At 41.5% G+C, this 23,146-nt stretch overlaps 1 protein-coding gene across 1 annotated transcript in view; it reads left to right on the top strand.

Annotated features, from left to right (window-relative positions):
- The window catches only part of stxbp6l (syntaxin binding protein 6 (amisyn), like), a 37,901-nt gene that overhangs the window by 612 nt on the left and 14,143 nt on the right, over positions 1–23,146 (top strand). Inside the window, exons 2-5 of the mRNA XM_026318775.1 lie at positions 479–646; positions 18,973–19,103; positions 19,220–19,547; positions 19,633–19,731. Of these exons, the coding sequence (XP_026174560.1) occupies positions 493–646; positions 18,973–19,103; positions 19,220–19,547; positions 19,633–19,731 (712 nt within the window). The 5' untranslated portion in view covers positions 479–492. The remainder of the gene's footprint in view (positions 1–478; positions 647–18,972; positions 19,104–19,219; positions 19,548–19,632; positions 19,732–23,146) is intronic.

Below are 23,146 nucleotides of genomic sequence, written 5' to 3' on the forward strand. Positions count from 1 at the left end.
CCATTTAAGCAGTCTAAGTAACATATAGTAATACTTTAAATAGCTAATAGCTAAGTTTGATAGTTCCTAATAATTTTTATAGTTAGGATTATTTTTCATTTTCTGATAATGATACTAACAATTATTTTTATTAAGTTTTTCTGATTGATAACTTAAATGTTAAGTCTTTTAAATGACATAAAGAGGTAATAATGATTATTACAGCCTAAGCTAAACACATATGAAATGCTCTATGATATAAAATATATAAATTTATTATGCTTTCTTTGCACCACCTACATACTGTATTGGAGCCCTTTTTTTCCCCATATTGTGCTATGTAATGTTAGCCCTGTTGGTTTCACTGATCAATGCCTGTTTTGATCAGGCCAAATTGTCCTTTTCCCCTAAAAAATGTCCTTTTTAGCTTTTTTGCACATCAATCCAGGATATAAAGAGGCCTGTTAGGAACAGTCATGCCCATTAATCACCTGTGTAGGTCTCAGGGCTACAATGAACATTCAGTCTGCCATAAACAAAGATATCTTCATCCCTCGTGATGAGCGGATGCTGGTGGCAGTGGAGGTGTGGAGGAGGAAAAGGAAGAGGATGTCCTTCCTACCAAACAAACCCAAAGGAGAGTATGCCACATTCATCTGTGTGTCAGGTAAAATCTGAGATTTTGACTTTATTTGTGAAAAATCATGAAGTCTTTATTATCGTTCTGTTAATTTGTTAGAGCTGTCTAACTTTTTTTAAAAATAAATATCACTGTATAACTTAGTTCTTTTTAAAGAGCAAGACGTCGTTTTGATTAATTATAAAATGGACTGATCTTTAAATGTATATATTAAATATTAAACACCCAAAGTTCAAAAAGAACCCTAAAAGAACCCTTCATAGCCATGTTGTTGCACTTATTTGCACTGATTGAAAATAGTTCTTGCATGATTTGAAAACAGAAAAATTACAGCATTAGATGCCAAAATATGCATGACAGTCATGAGCGTGTTATTTGTTAACAAAACCTGACTGACACTGAAGAAAACTTGCTTGTTTTTTTCCAACTTTCTGTTAACCATAATCACATGCTTTTAGCTGCCTAAACTTAATCACACCTTCACCATAGCTATGGAACCTCAGGTAACAGTTGCATAATTAATTTATGTAATAGTTGTTGAAGGCACTGAAAAACAATATTTCCCTGCTAAATTAAATAGTTTTGGCATTCAAGCTTATTTTTTCATGACAAAAGAAATACAGACAGGAAACAAGAGAACCAAGAGGGGAATGACATGCAACACAGGACCACCACTGTTGGCCACTGAGCATAACCTTTCAGCCATTTTACATTCAAAACATTTCTTATGGGAGGTGTGATGTCTATGATGATTCTCAGTTGTCCAGGTGGCGTTAAAGCTGAGTCATTGGAAACTGGACTTCTTGTTGAGTCAAATCGTTTCACCACTTACACAAGTAGCTTCGTCAGACTGACGGAAATCTGGTATGGAAACTCACATTCATCTTTCAGGTTGGTTTCACTCCACCCCTAACCTAAATAGGCTTGTTAGGTGATCTATGTAACTGGGATGAGAATCACTGGACCCACACTCCTGAGTTGGTTTCACTTCATACCTGGTCTGAATAGGCTCGTTAGGTGAACAATGGAAGAGAACAGAAGTGGGGGTTGTTAAATAAATGCAAATTTGTGTTAAATAAATTATCATGATTGAGAACAGATGCATTGTTGAACGGTGAATCACAGCACCTATTGTTTAGGAGAATGCAGGGCTGACAGAGATGCAGCAGAAGAGCTATCAGTGGATGTAGAAGATAAAGAGCAGCACGAAATGTCCACATTCAGCTTGTCTATCAAAAGTCAAAACCCAATGAAATTACTAGGGCGTGCACAGAAATTTCAGATGTACAAGTAAATGTGAGTTAGTCCAGGCAGAGAACCAAAATCATGCTCATGTCAGTTGTTTCATGCTATATTATCAACTCATTGATGCATGGTTGGCTTTATACACTATCTGAATTAGGCCTACTTTGCTAAACTCAAATGCCTTTGTGTAGTTCAAAGAGTGACTTTTTTTTTTTTTCAAGACAATGAGGCTAGACTTTAATATATTACATCAGTAAATAACCACATAATTGTTAGTATGATCAATAGTAATTGAACACATTTAGTGAAAGCATAAATGTTCAAATGCAGTGTTAAAGTTGTAACATCGCTTTTAAAATGTACATCAATATATACAACAGAATGTAAATGGATCCACCCCGGCTCTACTAACCTTAGTAACCTAGTAATGACTCTCTTCTCTTCCTACTGCTTCATGGTAGATATGGTAAGTACTTAGACTCAAAACTCTATCCTCTTTCACTTCATGTTTTTCTTTTTTTCATATGTCTCTTCATATGTCTTTGCTGAATAGAGATGCACACGTGCACATGTGCACACAAACCACAAGGCAGAGTTAGGAACACAGCATATGCACATGCATACACACATCACACCAATCATTCCTAGTCTGCATTTAACCAGTTAGACATGAACACACTAAAGTTTGTTATGTGGAATGTACATGGGATTGGTTCATGGAAGAGATTTAAAATTCTAAATCACTTAAACAACCTACAAACAGACATTGCATTGCTACAAGAGACTCATTTAGCAAAGACAGCAGTACCGGTACTCATTTTACCACAGTTTCCTCACCTGTATTCAACCTGTTATAACTCCAAACAAAGAGGAGTTGCCATTATGTTAAACCACACCCATCATAGCACCAAAACAGATTGAGAGGGCAGATTTGTAATAGTTAACATATCAATACCAAACAAAGACTTGAGCATCACCAGCATATATGGACCACATGTTGAAAAATTAAAACAACAGCGGCTGCTTAGTTAAAATTTAAATTAAATGAAATATTTGAAAAGAGACCCAGTTCCAAATGCAAATATATACCTAAAGAACTTTGAACATGGCAAATAATTGTAACGTTCCAGAATAAGGCTTCCGGGAGAGGAGCTCTTATTCTGAAAACACCAACAGGATGTAGTAACACTACACTCAAGCACATTGACTAATTAGGTTAACACTTTTCACCTGTGTTAACTCTCCCATTTAAATAGCAGACCTGGGCAGCAACAAGCTGCAAGGTTGTCTGTTTTCAATTGTACAGAAGACTGCACCCACTCTCTCATTCATTCAACAGTTTCCTGAGAAGGGGTCAAACTTCACCGTCTGTTGGGAGGATCCTGTCGACTAAGGAGCTTGGAACTTTTCCCCTACGAGGGACATCAACAGAGGAAAAGGAGGAAGGAGACAGGGGCTTCGAACGTCAGAATCGAGGTCACTCTGAGCGGACGCTACCGGACACTAAATCACAGGAGTGAAACCGAGAAGGACGCGAGATCCCACACCGCACCTGAAAGCTAGGAAGGCTGGTGCGTTAATCCCTCCTCGCAACATTCCCTCTAATCTCTCTTTTCTCTCTGTTACTCCAAGTTCGGACGGAGTTGTTGCTGGAGCTACGGAGAGGACACGATCCTTCACGCCCAACGGGTTCCCCTGATTGAGTTTCCCCCTCTCCGTCGTCATCGCTTCTGGTCCAGTGGACTCTGCAGCCCACCGAGTCAACACTGGAGTTTTCCCTAAGACGCCACTCTCCTGAACACTCCTTTTCCAGTAATACTACTGGTCATCTTACATTATTGTAAATAAACTCACTTTGATCATTGAACTGACTCTGGGTATTTCTGCTGTGGGGTAAGCTGTGATCCAAACATCAGAAATCGCTAAAAGCATGACAGAACAACCTGGCCAAAGATTGGGTCACGGCTCCCCCACGCAGGATTCCTGGAGATCTGGGGTTGAATCCGCCATTTTAACCCACGAAGACAAACTGGGAAGGATTTCTCAGTCCATAGACTAAATGACAGATCAACTGGCTAGGCTACTACAGCATCTTTCACCCCTGGATCCTGCAACAGTTCCGCTCCCTGATTTCCCAGCGGCAACGCATTCCAGAGAAGGAGGGGAGTTGAAATTAGCCACTCCAGTTCGATACTATGGGGAGATCAGAGTAAGCCGCACGTTTTTGACACAATGCGAGCTAAACTTTTCAATGCGACCATCTGACTTCCCTACTGAGCAAGCTAAGGTCACTTATGTTTTATCATTGTTGGGAGGTGAAGCCGCTAAGTGGTGCACGGCCGCTTGGAGACGCCGAGCTTCTTGCTGCGAGTCTTTCGCTAGTTTCAGCGAACACCTGATTCAGATTTTTGACCCAGTGCGACCAGAAGTTGAAGCGACCACTCACCTAGCACGATTAAGGCAGGGGAACGGATCATTGAGGAAATATATTATCCAATTCCAGATGTTGGCGGAAGAAAGTCCCTGGGGAGCTTCCGCTCTATATGACCATTTTTACTTAGGTCTAAATGAGCGTTTAACCCTCTGGGGTCTGAGGGGGTTTTTGGGGCCTGGACAAATTTTGACATGTCCTGACATTTGTGCTTTTTTCAGTGTTTTTTAAACATATTAATGTCTAAAGTCTAATAACACTGTAATCAGCACAAAATTGGCTACAATAATTTGTGAGCTTCAAGTTTATACATTATTGTGTTTTTGAGAAAAAAGTGTTTATGCATGGTTAGTGAAAAACTACAATTTTTTACTCACTGAAATAAGACCATAAAACACAAACAGAACATTGGTTCACAAGACTTTGGAGACCTGCATGTTGTAGGCTAAAGTGTTTACTTCAGAGTGCTGTGAATGTCATCTTGTTCACACATTCACAGTAAACAATACACTGATTTAAATTTTCTAAGACACTTTTTGTCCAGAAAGGCCATATGCAAGAGGGTGTGTCTGAGGATGAATAGTCATGTGATTTACCTGAGAACACAAAAGACGCACTGAACGTCCAGACAAAGCCGCGCATAATGAGCCTTTCAGTCAATGTAGATGGGACGGATTAGTGCAGCACAATACAACACAATGAGGAGCCAAACGATCCTCATTTGAGTTAAAATCAGTGTTTTTACTCTGAGGACAAACTAAACTGTTTGTCTCTGTGTGGAATGTAAGGAGCGCCGCTTCACGTCCGTGACGCACCATCATCCAAATGCGCCGAAAAAGTGAGTAAATTCTATGATGAAGTTTGATATTTTGTGTCATTTCTCGGGGGTGTGCACATATTTACCTGGTTCACCTGAGATTATTTACATGTGAACAGTGGACAGTGTACAAGGTGGGACCGCATTACCTGTAATGAGGTGAGACAGGAAAAAACGGACTTCTCCTTACGTTCATACGGATTAAATAAAAAGTGATGATTTGTTTTTGACTTGAATTGTTTCACTCAAAAGAAAACATTTCAAGCTTTCTAGCCATATAATTCTTATTTTTATGAGGCAAGTATTCGCTGAGATTCTGGTTGTTTTATTTACGCGTCTGTGAAGAGAAATGGCAGAGACAGAAAAGTCCGAGAGCGCACCCTGTCGGCTTTCTTTATTTAAAAAAAGCACAACGTTTTGTTGTTATTATGATGGTATACCACTAAAAGTAGACCCTTTACAGATTTGAATGATATACTTCTTTTATCTGTACGATCAGAATTGACGGAGTAATTTAAGTTTGTTTCGGCCTTATCAGAAAAAGATGCGTCAAAACGCGCCGGCGCGTGCGTCGACCCCAGAGGGTTAAAGGATGACTTAGCTCATCAGCCTCGCCCTAAAGACTTAACCACTCTCATGAATACCGTTACCCGGCTGGACCAGCGTCATAAGGAGCGGGCCTTGGAGACCCGCCTGACCCGACGACCGCTCGACAGATGGAGGTCACCGGTGCAAAGAGATGAGGTGGATGAAGAAGCCGAGGACCCCGAGCCGATGCAATGGGACCGCGGCAGAGTCAAGGCCAGCCCCCAGAATCGGTGAGGGAGACATCGGCGAGAGGTCGACACCCGTCAGAGGGAGCTGGGAGGGGTTCCGGCAAAAGATCGGGCTCGGCAGGAGGTGAGGGACTCCTGCTGAGCCAGAACCGGAATCTGGACCCAAGCATTCGCTCCCTCACCACCATCACTATTGGGACTTCACCGCGACAATTAAGGTGGGACACACTAATTGACTCCGGTGCCGACACAAATTTCATTTCCCAATCGCTACTCACTCAGCTGGGGTTAGAGACGATTCCTTTACCTCGTGCTGTGAAAGTGAAGTCTTTTAACAACATGATACTCCATCACGTCAAAGACATTACAAAACCAGTGTTCATGGCTATAGATAATCACCAAGAGACTGTGTCCTTCCATGTGATCAATACTCCGGAACCTACCATAGTGCTAGGAATTACCTGGCTTCAAAGACATAATCCGCACATTGACTGGAAGACGGGAAAGATATTAAGTTGGAGTCCAAAATGCCATGTGAACTGTTTACAACATGCTTTGTCTGCTGTGTGTGCGTCCCCACAGGAGTCCTATAAACCGGATTTGTCATCAGTTCCGACGGTTTATCATGATCTACAGGAGGTCTTCAACAAGGACAGAGCGACCTCGTTACCACCACACAGACCACACAACTGTGCCATTGACCTCCATCCGGGAACATCTCCGTCTCGGGGCCGGCTTTTTCCTTTGTCCCAACCAGAAAAGGAGGTAATGGAGGAATACATTCAGAGCTCACTTAATTCGGGTCTAATACGGTCATCTAAGTCTCCTGCAGGTGCTGGCTTCTTCTTCGTGGATAAGAAGGACGGAGGCTTGAGGCCATGCATCGACTATCGGGGACTGAATGCAATTACTGTCAAAAACAGGTACCCCCTTCCCTTATTGGCGTCGGCTTTCGAGCTGTTACAAGACGTGACGATCTTTACCAAGCTAGATCTACGAAACGCTTATCATTTGGTGCGTATAAGGGAGGGAGATGAATGGAAGACAGCCTTTAATACACCTTCGGGTTACTATGAATATCTGGTGATGCCCTTTGGGCTCACAAACGCCCCAGCGGTTTTCCAAAACTTGGTAAATGATGTGCTTGGAGACATGATAAATCAGTTCGTGTTTGTGTATTTAGATGATATCCTCGTGTACTCCAATTCTGATACCGAGCATGTTCACAATGTACGGGCGGTTCTGCAGTGGTTGCTGCAGAATCGTCTATATGTTAAATTGGAGAAGTGTGAGTTCCACACCAGATTGACTTCGTTCCTTGGGTTCGTGATCCAGCCAGGGGAGATCACGATGGACCCAGATAAGGTGCGTGTGGTTAAAGACTGGCCAATACCCTCATCTAAGAAACAACTACAAAGCTTCCTGGGGTTTGAGAACTTTTACAGACGCTTCATTAAGAACTATAGCGGCATAGCGGCTCCCTTACACCGTCTCACCTCCTCCAAGGTATGGTTTTCTTGGACACCAGAGGCCCAGGACACGTTTGTTCTGCTCAAGGAATTGTTCACTTCTGCTCCCATTCTGAGGTTTCCTAACATCGCCTTACCATTCTTAGTCGAGGTGGATGCGTCAGACACAGGAGTGGGCGTGGTTCTCTCGCAGAGGGATCCTGTGGACTTCCTGGTTCACCCCTGCGCCTTCTTCTCTAAGAAATTAAGCCCATCGGAACGGAACTATGATGTGGGGAACAAGGAGCTGCTGGCAGTAAAACTGGCTCGTGCCTGCAGATGAGGAGGCCTGATACAGTTAAATTACACACCTCAGTTTAAATCGATAGAGAACGACCTCATGCGATGGAACACTTTGACTATATCATTCATGGGAAGACTCACAATCATAAAAATGATTATCCTCCCTAAAACCAATTATCTGTTCTCAATGATTCCTACTCAAGCCTCACCCTCACTGGACCAAAGCATATCTAAATTGATATGGAAAAACAAAGGCATGGGATTGTGGTGGTCTAGGATTACCAAATTGTTATAATTATTTCCTTGCGAATAGATTACAATATATCTCTAAATGGATTCATCATTGGAGACATATAGAGCAAACGTTTTGCAAAGACATCAGCATCTGTGACAAACCTTTCATCAGCTCTACTATCAAACATATTTGCTTTAAAAGCATTAACATAAACACTTCTCTGACAGCCTAGTGAGAATTCCTTAAAATGACTAGGTCTTCACCTACTCCATGCAAACTTACACCAATAGGAAACAATCCTGACACCTGCTAAATAAGAAAATGCTACATTTCTCAGTGTGGCATGACTAAGGTATAAGATATTTTGGACATATTATCCAATCAGGAACCTTTATCCCATTCCAGGAACTAGTGACAGCATGCAATTAGCAGCAATAAATTCCTGGTATACCAACAATTGAAATTCATTATTCGAGCTAAATTCAAATGTAGTTTACTTGACTTAACTTATCCCTACCTTGAATGGTACGCAATTTCATCAACCTGTCCACCCTTAAACTGTTATTCAAAATTTACGTTATCTAAAACTGATGATGTGATTTCTCTCCCAACTTCAAAATGGGGGGCAGATCTGTCTATAAGTCCAGATCTAAACTTGTGGAACTGATTATACTACAAAACCATAAAAATGATAAAATACCCATATTTACAGCTCATACATAACAGAATCCTCCACATAACATACTACAGAGGACAAAGGATGTTCAGAATGGGTCTCAGCAATTCAAATGTATGTATGTACTACACAGGTGAAATGTCTGACACCTACATACTGTACACACTATGTGGCTAAGTACACCTGTCCAAATGTTTTAGCAAAGGATATGTTAAAAGACCTATTATCTTGGTTCTGACACCCGATCTGTGTTCCCCCCCCACTTTCCTTATTAGACAATTTAAGCAACACTGGTATGGGTATTGGTGGAAAAACATTTTATGTGCTCTTTACTGCGCTTGGTATTGGTATTCCTCTTAGACTGGAAGTCAAAAAAGAAGCTTAACATCATTCAATATAAAAACGTACTCCTGGATCATATTAATTCAATTCAATTTTATTTGTATAGTGCCAAATCACAATACAAATCATCTCAAGGCACTTTACAAAAACTAAAACTAAAAACCCAACAATTCCCTTATGAGCAAGCACCTGGCGACAGTGGAGAGGAAAAAACTCCCTTTAACGGAAGAAAAAAAAACCTCCAGCAGAACCGGGCTCAGTTTGGGCGGCCATCTGCCTCGACCGGTTGGGGTGAGTGGATAGAGCAGAGAGAAAAGAACAGCAACAATAAACAACAAATAGACACTGCAAGGTGGTGGGGCCAGTAACTGCACATCAGCGATAAACAGCTCCAGGACCAGGGACACCTGCAGAAGGTACAGAGAGAGAGAGAGAGAGACGGAGGGAGAGAGCACAAACTAGGGGAGAGAGAGAGCACAAGGTTAGTGACATTCAATGGTGGAATATACATGAGGTGGGAGGAGAGAAGAGAGAGGAGGGGAGGGGGGGGGGGGTTAGGGGAGGGGAGGGGAGCTCAGTGCACCGATGGTCCTCGGGCAGTCTAGGCCTATAGCAGCATAACTAACTAAGGGATGGTTCAGGGTTGCCTGAAGCCAGCCCTAACTATATGCTTTGTCAAAGAGGAAGGTTTTAAGTCTAGCCTTAAAAGTACAGAGAGTGTCTGCCTCCTGAACCCAGTCTGAGAGCTGGTTCCACAGGAGAGGAGCTTGATAGCTAAAGGCTCTGCCTCCCATTCTGCTTTTGAGAACTCTGGGAACCACAAGTAGGCCTGCACTCTGAGAGCGAAGTGGTCTATTGGGATAATATGGTACTATGAGGTCTTTAAGGTATGAAGGAGCTTGATTATGAAGGGATTTGTATGTGAGAAGAAGGATTTTAAATTCTATTCTATATTTTACAGGGAGCCAATGAAGAGAAGCCAATATAGCAGAAATATGATCTCTCTTGCTAGTTCCTGTCAGGACTCTGGCTGCGGCATTCTGGATTAATTGGAGGCTTTTTATTAAGATATTAGGACATCCAGATAGTAATGAGTTACAGTAATCTAGCCTTGAGGAAACAAATGCATGGACTAGTTTTTCTGCATCATTTTGAGACAGGATGTTCCTAATTTTGGAAATGTTGCGCAGGTGAAAGAATGCAGTTCTAGAAATTTGTTTTATGTGTGAGTTAAAGGACATGTCCTGGTCAAAAATAACTCCAAGGTTTTTCACAGTAGTGCTGGAGGCCAGGGCTATGCCATCTAGAGTAGCTATAATTTTAGAAAAGTTATTTCTGAGATTTTTTGGCCCAAATATAATGACTTCTGTTTTCTCCGAGTTTAAAAGTAAAAAGTTACTGGTCATCCAGGCCTTTATGTCAGTTAGACAGGCTTGAAGTCTGGTTAACTGGTTTGTGTTAACAGGTTTAATAGATAGATATAACTGAGTGTCATCCGCATAGCAGTGGTAATTAATAGAGTGCTTCCTAATGATATATCCTAAAGGAAGCATGTACAAGGTGAACAGAATAGGTCCTAGCACAGAACCTTGTGGAACTCCATAACTAACTTTTGTTCGTGTGGAAGGTTCATCATGGACATGAACAAACTGGAATCTGTCCGATAAATAGGATTGGAACCACTTTAACGCTGTTCCTCTAATACCAATCACATGCTCCAGTCTCTGTAATAAGATGTTGTGGTCAATGGTGTCGAATGCTGCACTAAGGTCTAGGAGGACAAGTATCGAAACAAGTCCATTATCTGAGGCTAAGAGAAGATCGTTGGTAACTTTCAACAGTGCTGTTTCTGTACTATGATGTGCTCTAAATCCTGATTGAAAATCTTCAAATAGTTCATTCCCGTGTAAGTGTTCTGATAGCTGCTTAGCAACAGCTTTTTCTAGGATTTTAGAAATAAATGGCAGGTTGGATATTGGTCTATAATTAGCCAAGACTCCTGGATCAAGACTAGGCTTTTTGAGCAAAGGTTTGATTACTGCAGTCTTAAAGGCCTGTGGTACGTAGCCTGATACTAGAGATAAATTTACCAAGTCCAATAAAGATGAGTTCATTAATGGCAGGGTGCCTTTAAGCAGTCTAGTCGGGATGGGGTCCAAGAGACATGTTGATGATTTCGATGAAGCAACTACTGATGTAAATTCAGAGAGATCTATAGGAGAGAAGCAGTCTAAACATAACTGAGGTCCTACAGATGATTCAAGAGCTACTGTAGTAAAAGATTCATTTATTGCAGGTATAGGAAGCATCTGCTGAATTTTATCTCTAATAGTTGTGATTTTATTTGTAAAGAAACTCATAAATTCATCACTGCTGAGAGCTAAGGGAACACTGGGCTCAACGGAGCTGTGACTTTTTGTCAGCCTGGCTACAGTGCTGAAAAGAAACCTGGGATTGTTCTTATTTTCCTCTATTAGTGATGAATAGTATTCAGTTCTGGCTTTACGGAGAGCTTTTTTATATGTTAGTAGACTGTTTTTCCAGGCTAGAAAAATTTCCTCTAAGTTTGTGGAACGCCACTTCCTTTCCAGCCTTCGTGATGCCTGCTTTAAGGTACGAACATGTAAATTATACCATGGGGCTAGTCTCCTCTGAATCACTAACTTCTTTTTCAGAGGGGCTACAGAATCAAGCGTTTCACGCAGTGAGGTTACAGCGCTGTCAACAACATGATCAATTTGGTAGGGAGTAGGATTAAGGCAGCTGCCCTCCACTATGTTTATACTTGGCATAGATGCAAATAAAGATGGAATCATTTTCTTAAATTTATTAACAGCGTTGTCGGATAAACATCTGCTGTAGTGGAATTTTCTTCCAGACGCTGCATGATCCATCATTTTAAATTCGAAAGTTATTAAAGAATGATCTGACAAAACAGGATTTGGGGGAAAAATTATTAGATGTTCAATTTCGATGCCATAGGTCAGAACAAGATCAAGGGTGTGATTAAAACAGTGGGTGGGTTTATTAACGTTTTGAATGAAACCAATTGAATCTAATATAGAATTAAATGCAATGCTGAGGCTGTTATTTTCAATATCTACATGAATGTTAAAATCTCCCACTATAATGACTTTATCTGATCTAAGCACTAAATCAGACAGGAAGTCAGGGAATTCAGTTAAAAACTCTGAGTAAGGGACAGGTGGATGGTACACAATGACAAGTAGAACTGGTTTTTGTGTTTTCCAGTTTGTATGTGAGAGACTAAGAGTGAGGCTCTCAAATGAGTTATAACTGTTCTGAGGATGAAAGTTTAATAATAAGTTTGAGTGGAAGATTGCAGCTACTCCTCCACCTCGACCTGTGCTTCGAGGAACATGATAATTTTTATGACTGAGGGGGGTTGATTCATTCAGACTGACATATTCATCCTGCTGTAACCAGGTTTCAGTAAGATAAAGTAGGTCAATTTGGTGATCAGTTATCAAATCATTTACTAACAGAGATTTAGAAGAAAGGGACCTAATATTTAATAATCCACATTTGACAGTTCTGTTTTTCTGTTCAATAAGAGGAGTGGTCTTAATTTTTATTAAGTTTTTATGAATAACTCCTCTTCTGTTAACTTCTGATTTGTTTGATTTATATGTTCGAGGGGCAGACACAGTCTCTATGTGGTTTGAGGGGGGCGGCGGCTCTAAGGAAACTGCAGAGAAGCGTTTTAGACTGAGTCTCTGCATCCCGGTCCCCACCCTGGATTGTCAGGCTTTAGGTCGGCTAAGAAACTCGGCCAAATTCCTAGAGATGAGAGCTGCACCATTCAAAGTGGGATGGATGCCGTCTCTCGCTATCAGACCGGGTTTTCCCCAGAAAGTGGCCCAATTGTCTATGAAGCCCACATCGTTTGCTGGACACCACCTAGACAGCCAGCGACGGAACGACGACATGCGGCTATTATCTTGGAGAGGATGTGTGCTTTATCAAAAGCATAATATGGCATTCACTCTATCTTGTCATCAGGGGTGCTGGGTGGGTTGGGATTCAGCCGGCCTTGGGCTTGTGTTGGGTGGCCTTTGAGTGTGGGTGGACAGGTGGACAGGGCGATTAGTCCAGGTTGGGGGTGGCTCTTGAATGTATGTGAGTGTGTGTGAGGATGTGTGTCTGAGAGAGACAGTGAGACAGACAGTGTTTGTGGGTGTAAGTAAGCTGCCCTTTGGCTGGGTCTGGCAGCGTCTAAATCTGGAGCTAAATCTGTGCTTCGGGTGGGCCCATTGTGGACTATAGGCTGAGTAGGCCTGGGACTGTCGGGGGTCCCCACCTGTCTGCAGCTGGAGCTGGGGTGACGTTGCGGTGGCCTCCTGCTCCTGCTGTGTATAACATTTGGTAACAAACTTGCACATACATATACTTAGACACATCTCTAGAAATCTGGCTGAGTTTATTAGCCAACTTAAAGCCTGAAAATCCAAAGTGGGGACCGGGACACAGAGACTCAGTCTAAAAAGCCTCTCTGCAGTTTCCTTAGAGCCGTTTCCCCCCTCAAACCACATAGAGATTGTGTCTGCCCCTCGGACATATAAATCAAATAAATCAGATGTTAACAGAAGAGGAGTTATTCATAAAAACCTAATAAAAATTAAGACTACTCCTCTTATTGAACAGAAAAACAGAACAGTCAGAAGTGGATTATTAAATATCACTGTAAAAATAAAGTCTCTTTCATCTAAATCTGTTAGTAAATGATTTGATAACTGATGACCAAACTGACTTACTCTGTCTTACTGAAACCTGGCTACAGCAGGATGACTATGTCAGTCTGAATGAATCAACCCCCCTCAGTCATAAAAATCATGTTCCTCATGTTTATCATGTTCCTCGAAGCACAGGTCGAGGTGGAGGAGTAGCTGCAATCTTCCACTCAAACTTATTATTAAACTTTCATCCTCAGAACAGTTATAACTCATTTGAGAGCCTCACTCTGAGCCTCTCACATCCAAATTGGAAAACACAAAAACCAGTTCTACTTGTCATTGTGTACCGTCCACCTGTCCCTTACTCAGAGTTTTTAACTGAATTTCAAGACTTCCTGTCTGATTTAATGCTTAGTTCAGATAAAGTTATTATAGTGGGAGATTTTAACATTCATGTAGATGTTGAAAATAATAGACTCACCACTGCATTTAATTCTATATTAGATTCAATTGGTTTCACTCAAAATGTTAATAAACCCACCCACTATTTCAATCACACCGTTGATCTTGTTCTTACCTATGGCATTGAAATTGAACATTTAATAGTTTCTCCCCAAAATCCTGTTTTGTCAGATCATTCTTTAATAACTTTTGAATTTAAGATGATAGCTCATGCAGTGTTTGGAAGAAAATTGCACTACAGCAGATGTTTATCTGACTACGCTGTTAATAAATTTAAGAAAATGATTCCATCTTTATTTGCATCTATGCCAAGTACAAACACAGTGGAGGGCAGCTGCCTCAATCCCACACCCTACCAAATTGATCATATTGTTGACAGTGCTGTAGCCTCACTGCATTAAACGCTTGACACTGTGGCCCCTCTGAAAAAGAAGTTAGTAAATAGGAGGAGATTAGCACCATGGTATAATTTACATATTCGTTCCTTAAAGCAGGCATCACAAAGGCTGGAAAGGAAGTGGCGTTCCACAAACTTAGAGGAAACTTTTCTAGCCTGGAAACTTTTCTACTAACATATAAAAAAGCTCTCTGTAAAGCCAGAACTGTATACTATTCATCACTAATAAAGGAAAATAAGAACAATCCCAGGTTTCTTTTCAGCACTGTAGCCAGGCTGACAAAAAGTCACAGCTCTGTTGAGCCCAGTGTTCCCTTAGCTCTCAGCAGTGATGAATTTATGAGTTTCTTTACAAATAAAATCACAACTATTAGAGATAAAATTCAGCAGATGCTTCCTATACCTGCAATAAATGGATCTTCTACTACAGTAGCTCTTGAATCATCTGTAGGACCTCAGTTATGTTTAGACTGCTTCTCACTCATAGATCTCTCTGAATTCACATCAGCAGTTGCTTCATCGAAATCGTCAACGTGTCTCTTAGACCCCATCCCGACTAGACTGCTTAAAGACACCCTGCCATTAATGAACTCATCTTTATTAGACTTAGTAAATTTATCTCTAGTATCAGACTACGTACCACAGGCCTTTAAGACTGCAGTAATCAAACCCTTACTCAAAAAGCCTAGTCTTGATCCAGGAGTCTTGGCTAATTATCCACTCTGGTACTCAAGGTTCAGTTCAAAGCTTTATTCAACAGAACAAGACAAAAAAAAAAAAAAAAACAAGAAACAGACAAGACAATCAAGACAGGGAAACTCATGGAACAAGAACACGGGACAGAGACATGGACACAAGGGAACAAGGTCTGAAGCAGTCTGGGTCACACACACCTGGGGAGACGCACCAGACCACACAGACACATGAACACAAGAAGGGAACAAGGCATGAACAAAAGGGAGCTAGGCGAGAACACAAGACATGGGGAAACGATCTGGACACACATAATAAAGAGGCCGATAACTTAAACTTGGTGAAGCGAAAAGCAGTCCATGATCAAAAATCCAAAAGAAGAGAAAACAAAGCAGACTTGAGGCATGGCAAAATCAGGCATTCTAGGCGTGGGACATGAGTTTATCAACAGACAACATGGCAACTAAACTGTGGTTGAACAAAGGTATATAAAGGAAAGGAACAAAACAAGACACAGGTGAAAACGATAACTAATTAGGTCAAAGTAAAGTGAAAAGAATAAAACAAAAACCAGTTCAGGTCATGACCCGCCAAAATAAACGTCCAACAGGAAATAACAAAACGCGGATCCTGACAATTAAACCTGTTAACACAAACCAGTTAACGAGACTTCAAGTGCGTCTAACTGACATAAAGGCCTGGATGATCAGTAACTTTCTACTTTTAAATTCAGAGAAAAAAGAAGATATTGTATTTGGGCCTAAAAACCTCAGAAAAAACTTTTCTAAAATTATCACTACTTTAGATGGCATAGCCCTGGCCTCCAGCACTACTGTGAAAAACCTTAGACTTATTTTTGACCAGGATATGTCCTCTAACTCACACATAAAACAAATCTCTAGAACTGCATTTTTTCTCCTGTGCAACATTTCCAAAATTAGGAACATCCTGTCTCAAAATGATGCAGAAAAACTAGTGCATGCATTTGTTACCTCAAGGCTAGATTACTGTAAGTCATTACTATCTGGATGTCCCAATATCTCCATAAAAAGCCTCCAATTAATCCAGAATGCCGCAGCCAGAGTCCTGACAGGAACTAGCAAGAGATCATATTTCTCCTATATTGGCTTCTCTTCATTGGCTCCCTGTAAAATACAGAATAGGATTTAAAATCCTTCTTCTCACATACAAATCCCTTCATAATCAAGCTCCTTCATACCTTAAAGACCTCATAGTACCATATTATCCCAATAGAGCACTTCGCTCTCAGAGTGCAGGTGTACTTGTGGTTCCCAGAGTTTCCAGAAGCAGACTGGGAGGCAGAGCCTTTAGCTATCAAGCTCCTCTCCTGTGGAACCAGCTCCCAGTTCAGGAGGCAGACACTCTCTGTACTTTTAAGGCTAGACTTAAAACCTTCCTCTTTGACAAAGCGTATAGTTAGGGCTGGCTTTCAGGCAACCCTGAACCATCCCTTAGTTATGCTGCTATAGGCCTAGACTGCCCGAGGACCATAGGTGCACTGAGCCCCCCCCTCTCTTCCTCTCCTCCCACCTCACATGTATATTCAACCATTGAATGTCACTAACCTTGTGCTCTCTCTCTCCCCCCTAGTTTGTGCTCTCTCCCTCTCTCTCTGTTCTCTCTCTCTGTACCTTCTGCAGGTGTCCCTGGTCCTGGAGCTGTGTATCGCATAAGGGATTTGTTGGGTTTTTAGTTTTAGTTTTTTTTTTGTAAAGTGCCTTGAGATGATTTGTATTGTGATTTGGCGCTATACTAATATAATTGCATAAAATCCTTTCTGTTCCCTCACCTCCTGACTTGTCCTGTAGCTGGCATCATCAAAATAAACAAGATCTGGTCATTGTAGACAGATATAATGCAAGTCACAATCTTTTACTATTGTTAGTGTCAGGTGTAGTCCTCTTCTTCTTCTTGATGTAATCAATAAAAGAACAGACTATACCTTAGCTCTTCAAGCTACAGGTGTCATTTAACCATTTAGGGAGGAGCCACAGATTTCCACTTTTTCAGGATAACCCCTTTTGCAACAACCCTGCCAAACATTATGGCTTGCTGAATATCCCAGGAACAAGTTAATGTCTGACCAGAGTAACTCAAAATCACATCTAAGCTATCAGGCATTATAGTGTTTTTAAATACAATTTTATAAAAATGAAAAATCTCAAACCAGAAGTTTTAAAGCATAGGGGAGGAGAAAAATAGATGACCCAATGTACTGTCACTTACAGAATAACGAGAAAGATATAAACCATAATGCTACACCAATAAATAAACATAATAACTTGGCTGAATGGGTGACCATGTAACAAGTTGAGATTGCTATAATATAATATTACAAGATGTCATGCACCTTAATAGTGTATTAACAAAAAACAAACGTCCTCATAGAGTATAAATTACCAATCAGGTTTTGTCCACGAAAGAGGTGATGAATCGGTCAGCATCTGTTGGTGTGTCAAAGGATTTTACCACGTTGTTAGTCCACTTGAAGCTTGGCTGAAAACCACGTACTTTGCACCAATGTCATCAGCTTCTTCCTCACATTGTTAAAAGCCTGATGCTGGGATGACACCTGTGGAGTCAGAGAAGATAGACACTCTTTTACCATGGTAAAGAAGCGGAGCAAGCTGTCAGCTCAGTCAGAGAACGGTAGTCATATTGCGGTTGTTATGATTTTGGTGATGATGATGCAAGTCTTGGGTCTTGGGCCTGAGGCTGCGTTGGGTCGGTCAATTTTGATAAGCTGTCAAAGTGCCCTTCCACATCATTTACTTTAGCTGTGAGTAGATCATTAGGCACCTGCAGCTCATCGCACGTAGTTTCTAATGCCATAATGTGGGTATCAGCGGTGGAGAATACCTCCTCCATGCTATCCAGGTGGAATTCAACTTGGTGGCGTTCATTCTGCAGGGCAGACAAGTGAGCCTTGATTAAATCTAGGCACCCTTCCATTGACTTCTTCAAGTTGTTCACCAGATTTGAAACTTTAGCCAGCTCAACAGCGGCTAGTATAGCATCGTGGCCAATTGGGCTGTGGCTCGCTTGAGCCGCTGATTTCTGGCACAGACCTTCCTGGGATTCATATTCGAAATTTGAGCAAAATTTCAGGAGTTTCCCGAAATATTACTTAGGGTTTAAGGAAAAATCTGTGAACGACTGAGGCCGTGAACTCTGAACTGCGACTACAGTGTAATAACAATGAAGATCTGTGAGATGATAATGACCTAATGAACCGTCCAGGGGGTTCCAGTAGGTGAGTAGGGACCTACTGAGCCATGACTATAGTTTTATAAGAAGTCCAAACGGGCTATTGAATAGCATCAAATAGTATGACAACATGCCAACGGCTGTATCATTACTATTACTTTCACATTTGTTTTTTTCTGAAATTTGCTTTACTTTCTCAAAGTATGGGATTCCACCCTTGTACATGTTATAATAATAATAATAATGATTTTTGTCCATTAAATACTCTTTCCTTTTTTCTGCCCTCAAAACCCTGCATGTACGAACCTCTCCCTCTACTTAAACCTGCTTTCACATTTTATGAAGGTGATATTACACTGTTACTATTTGTATTATTCTCATGTGATACTGTTTAAAGTCTTTATTACCAAATCTACAAATTTTCATTCATAATAGTTTGTATCGTCACTTAAACCAGTTAACATCACTGTCCGGACTAACTTGAAACTGCTCAATCTAGTTGTTCAAGAAATTTTAACTATCATGTAAACTTTTTATTCCATGATAGAACTATTATTAAAGAGTTTCAGTAGGGAGGTCATTTTTGTATGCAATCTGTTTATCTAGTCACCAACACAAAGCCACATCAGCTCAACATTACAAAGGTGAAGCAATTTCAGGGCTCGTCCTCCTTCACCAGGAGGTCCCAGTGGACAGTGGAGCAGCTCCGGCAGGTCAATGGCATCAACCCCAACAAGGTCAGCTACATGCAGTCATTCTCTTCTCATCAGTAGTTCTCTATGGTCATATCTATATTAATATGTTCTACATATACTGTATGTATATTTTGTTTTATTGTACACTTCTCTTCCAGGACAGCCCAGAGTTTGACCTGTTGTTTGACAATGCTGTGGACCAGTGGGTTGCTAGCTCATCAGCAGAGAAATGCATCTTTGTCCAGATTCTGTACCATGCCTGCCAAACCTACTGGGAGGGCAAAGCAGGGATTCTTGCAAATGCTGGGAAGCTGGGCAAGTTGGGACGCCAGAGGGGAATTAGCAGTGGCACTCATCACGAGGTTGGAGATGGCCCCACTGACTCCTCACCAGGCTCTGCTGCCAGAGCTGTGAAGACCAGACGGAAGAGCTATGTCCCTCCCAGACAGACAGAGTTCATTAACTGCCAGTCCAAACTCACAAGAGGTACCACGTGATCACTGAAACTTACAATCTGAAAATTATTTAGTTCATTTATTCCTGTTCGAAAGTGTTGTCCTTGTTTTATCAGATGCCCGCACCATGAATCTGGTCATCTATCGCTGCAAAGCCTTTTTAAATCGTATGAAGAATAAGATGGTTGCAAACCAAAGTCGCTCACCAGGCCGAGGTAAGGCGATGCCACTGTTTTCTGATGAGTCATGGTTAGTAATGCTAATGTTTGGATAAAGGAAAAGTAACACTAGTGATGTGGTGACGTCGTCAGAGTCATCTCTAATTGTGCTACGTATTTATATCCGAAAACCTGTGGCAAGACTGAAATATGTGGGGATTCAACAGTCAAATGATGCTTGCAGGTTGCATTATGAATTATGGGAAAAGTAGTAACTATTGTCTTCCGAACTTAACCCATAATAGGGATTATGTCAGAACATCTCAGCCTTTGCTGCTTTGATCATTTGATGTGTTTTTTTTATGTATGTTTTTAAACGTGTCTTTAACAAGTTTCCCATCTTCAGAGAAGATGACATGATAAACTGCTCGACTAACCTTGGCAAAAAGTTCCCTCTTTACCAGAATACCAGAAAAATCATCATAAGTATTTAGTAATGTAGAGGATAAACACACTGTCATTTTCATCCTGTTTATGCTGGTATTAATATGAATATTTGAAAATTAAGTAGTATATTAAGGTAACAATCAAGTATCAATCAAGATGGCGACCGACAAGATGGCGATCGACACGACCAGTGAGGCACCTACAACGCCACCAATACCAAGAACGACAACAACAACGCCAAAACTACCTAACAATACTAACTCAGACAATGCCAATCTACTACTCCGTCTAGCAAACAATGAAATCACCAAATTAAAGCAGGAAATACGCCGCCTCTCTCACGATCTCCAACAGAAAGACTCTATACTGACTAGCTTCAGGGACGTTGCCCTCGAGCAGTCGAGGAAAATCTCCACACTTACCTTCACTCTCCAAGACACTGCCCCATGGGACCCGTCAACCTGTCCACGACCCTCCTCCTCTTCTACACCATGTCTTCGATCCTCCTGGACTGAGGTTGCGGTTCGTGGGCGGAAAAGATTTCATCACGGGTCTCCGCGTCCCTCCCTAGACCTCTCCAATCGATTTGCACCTCTGTCCTCTGCCACTCCTGACCTACATACTGTCTCATCCGCTAATCACGTACAGGGTCGTTCCGCTCTGGTATCCCAACAACCCCCGTCACCCGCCGATGTCGTTCAGCGCCGTCACCTGCTCTCGCTCCCCTCTGACGACACCCGCTGGGATAATATGGTACTATGAGGTCTTTAAGGTATGAAGGAGCTTGATTATGAAGGGATTTGTATGTGAGAAGAAGGATTTTAAATTCTATTCTACAGTGGGTACGGAAAGTATTCAGACCCCTTTTACCCCTTGATGATGCCAGCTACATTTTTCACTCTTTGTGTCATTGCAGCCATTTGCCAAAATCAAAAAAGTTCATTTTATTTCTCATTAATGTACACTCAGCACCCCATCTTGACAGAAAAAAACAGAAATGTAGAAATTTTTGCAAATTTATTAAAAAAGAAAAACTGAAATATCACATGGTCATAAGTATTCAGACCCTTTGCAGTGACACTCATATTTAACTCACATGCTGTCCATTTCTTCTGATCCTCCTTGAAATGGTTCTGCTCCTTCATTGGAGTCCAGCTGTGTTTAATTAAACTGATTGGACTTGATTAGGAAAGGCACACACCTGTCTATATAAGACCTTACAGCTCACAGTGCATGTCAGAGCAAATGAGAATCATGAGGTCAAAGGAACTGCCCAAGGAGCTCAGAGACAGAATTGTGGCAAGGCACAGATCTGGCCAAGGTTATAAAAGAATTTCTGCAGCACTCAAGGTTCCTAAGAGCACAGTGGCCTCCATAATCCTCAAATGGAAAAAGTTTGGGACGACCAGAACTCTTCCTAGACCTGGCCGTCCAGCCAAACTGAGCGATTATGGGAGAAGAGCCTTGGTGAGAGAGGTAAAGAAGAACCCAAAGATCACTGTGGCTGAGCTCCAGAGATGCAGTAGGGAGATGGGAGAAAGTTCCACAAAGTCAACTATCACTGCAGCCCTCCACCAGTCGGGGCTTTATGGCAGAGTGGCCTGACGGAAGCCTCTCCTCAGTGCAAGACATATGAAAGCCCGCATAGAGTTTGCCAAAAGACACATGAAGGACTCCCAGACTATGAGAAATAAGATTCTCTGGTCTGATGAGACCAAGATTGAACTTTTTGGCGTTAATTCTAAGCGGTATGTGTGGAGAAAACCAGGCACTGCTCATCACCTGCCCAATACAATCCCTACAGTGAAACATGGTGGTGGGAGCATCATGTTGTGGGGGTGTTTTTCAGCTGCAGGGACAGGATGACTGGTTGCAATTGAAGGAAAGATGAATGCGGCCAAGTACAGAGATATCCTGGAAGAAAACCTTTTCCAGAGTGCTCAGGACCTCAGACTGGGCCGAAGGTTCACCTTTCAACAGGACAATGACCCTAAGCACACAGCTAAAATAACAAAGGAGTGGCTTCGGAACAACTCTGTGACCGTTCTTGACTGGCCCAGCCAGAGCCCCAGAGCCCTGACCTAAACCCAATTGAGCATCTCTGGAGAGACCTGAAAATGGCTGTCCACCAACGTTCACCATCCAACCTGACAGAACTGGAGAGGATCTGCAAGGAAGAATGGCAGAGGATCCCCAAATCCAGGTGTGAAAAACTTGTTGCATCATTCCCAAGAAGATTCATGGCTGTACTAGCTCAAAAGGGTGCTTCTACTCAATACTGAGCACAGGATCTGAATACTTATGACCATGTGATATTTCAGGTTTTCTTTTTTAATAAATTTGCAAAAATTTGTACATTAATGTTTTTTTCTGTCAAGATGGGGTGCTGAGTGTACATTAATGAGAAATAAAATGAACTTTTTTGATTTTGGCAAATGGCTGCAATGACACAAAGAGTGAAAAATTTAAAGGGGTCTGAATACTTTCCGTACCCACTGTATATTTACAGGGAGCCAGTGAAGAGAAGCCAATATAGGAGAAATATAATCTCTCTTGCTAGTTCCTGTCAGGACTCTGGCTGCGGCATTCTGGATTAATTGGAGGCTTTTTATGGAGATATTGGGACATCCAGATAGTAATGAGTTACAGTAATCTAGCCTTGAGGTAACAAATGCATGGACTAGTTTTTCTGCATCATTTTGAGACAGGATGTTCCTAATTTTGGAAATGTTGTGCAGGTGAAAGAATGCAGTTCTAGAGATTTGTTTTATGTGTGAGTTAAAGCACATGTCCTGGTCAAAAATAACTCCAAGGTTTTTTACAGTAGTGCTAGAGGCCAGGGTTATGCCATCTAGAGTAGCTATAATTTTAGAAAAGTTATTTCTGAGATTTTTTGGCCCAAATATAATGACTTCTGTTTTCTCCGAGTTTAAAAGTAAAAAGTTACTGGTCATCCAGGCCTTTATGTCAGTTAGACAGGCTTGAAGTCTGGTTAACTCGTTTGTGTTAACAGGTTTAATAGATA

This window comes from Mastacembelus armatus, chromosome 24, assembly GCF_900324485.2.
Source record: "Mastacembelus armatus chromosome 24, fMasArm1.2, whole genome shotgun sequence".
NCBI lineage: Eukaryota > Metazoa > Chordata > Actinopteri > Synbranchiformes > Mastacembelidae > Mastacembelus > Mastacembelus armatus.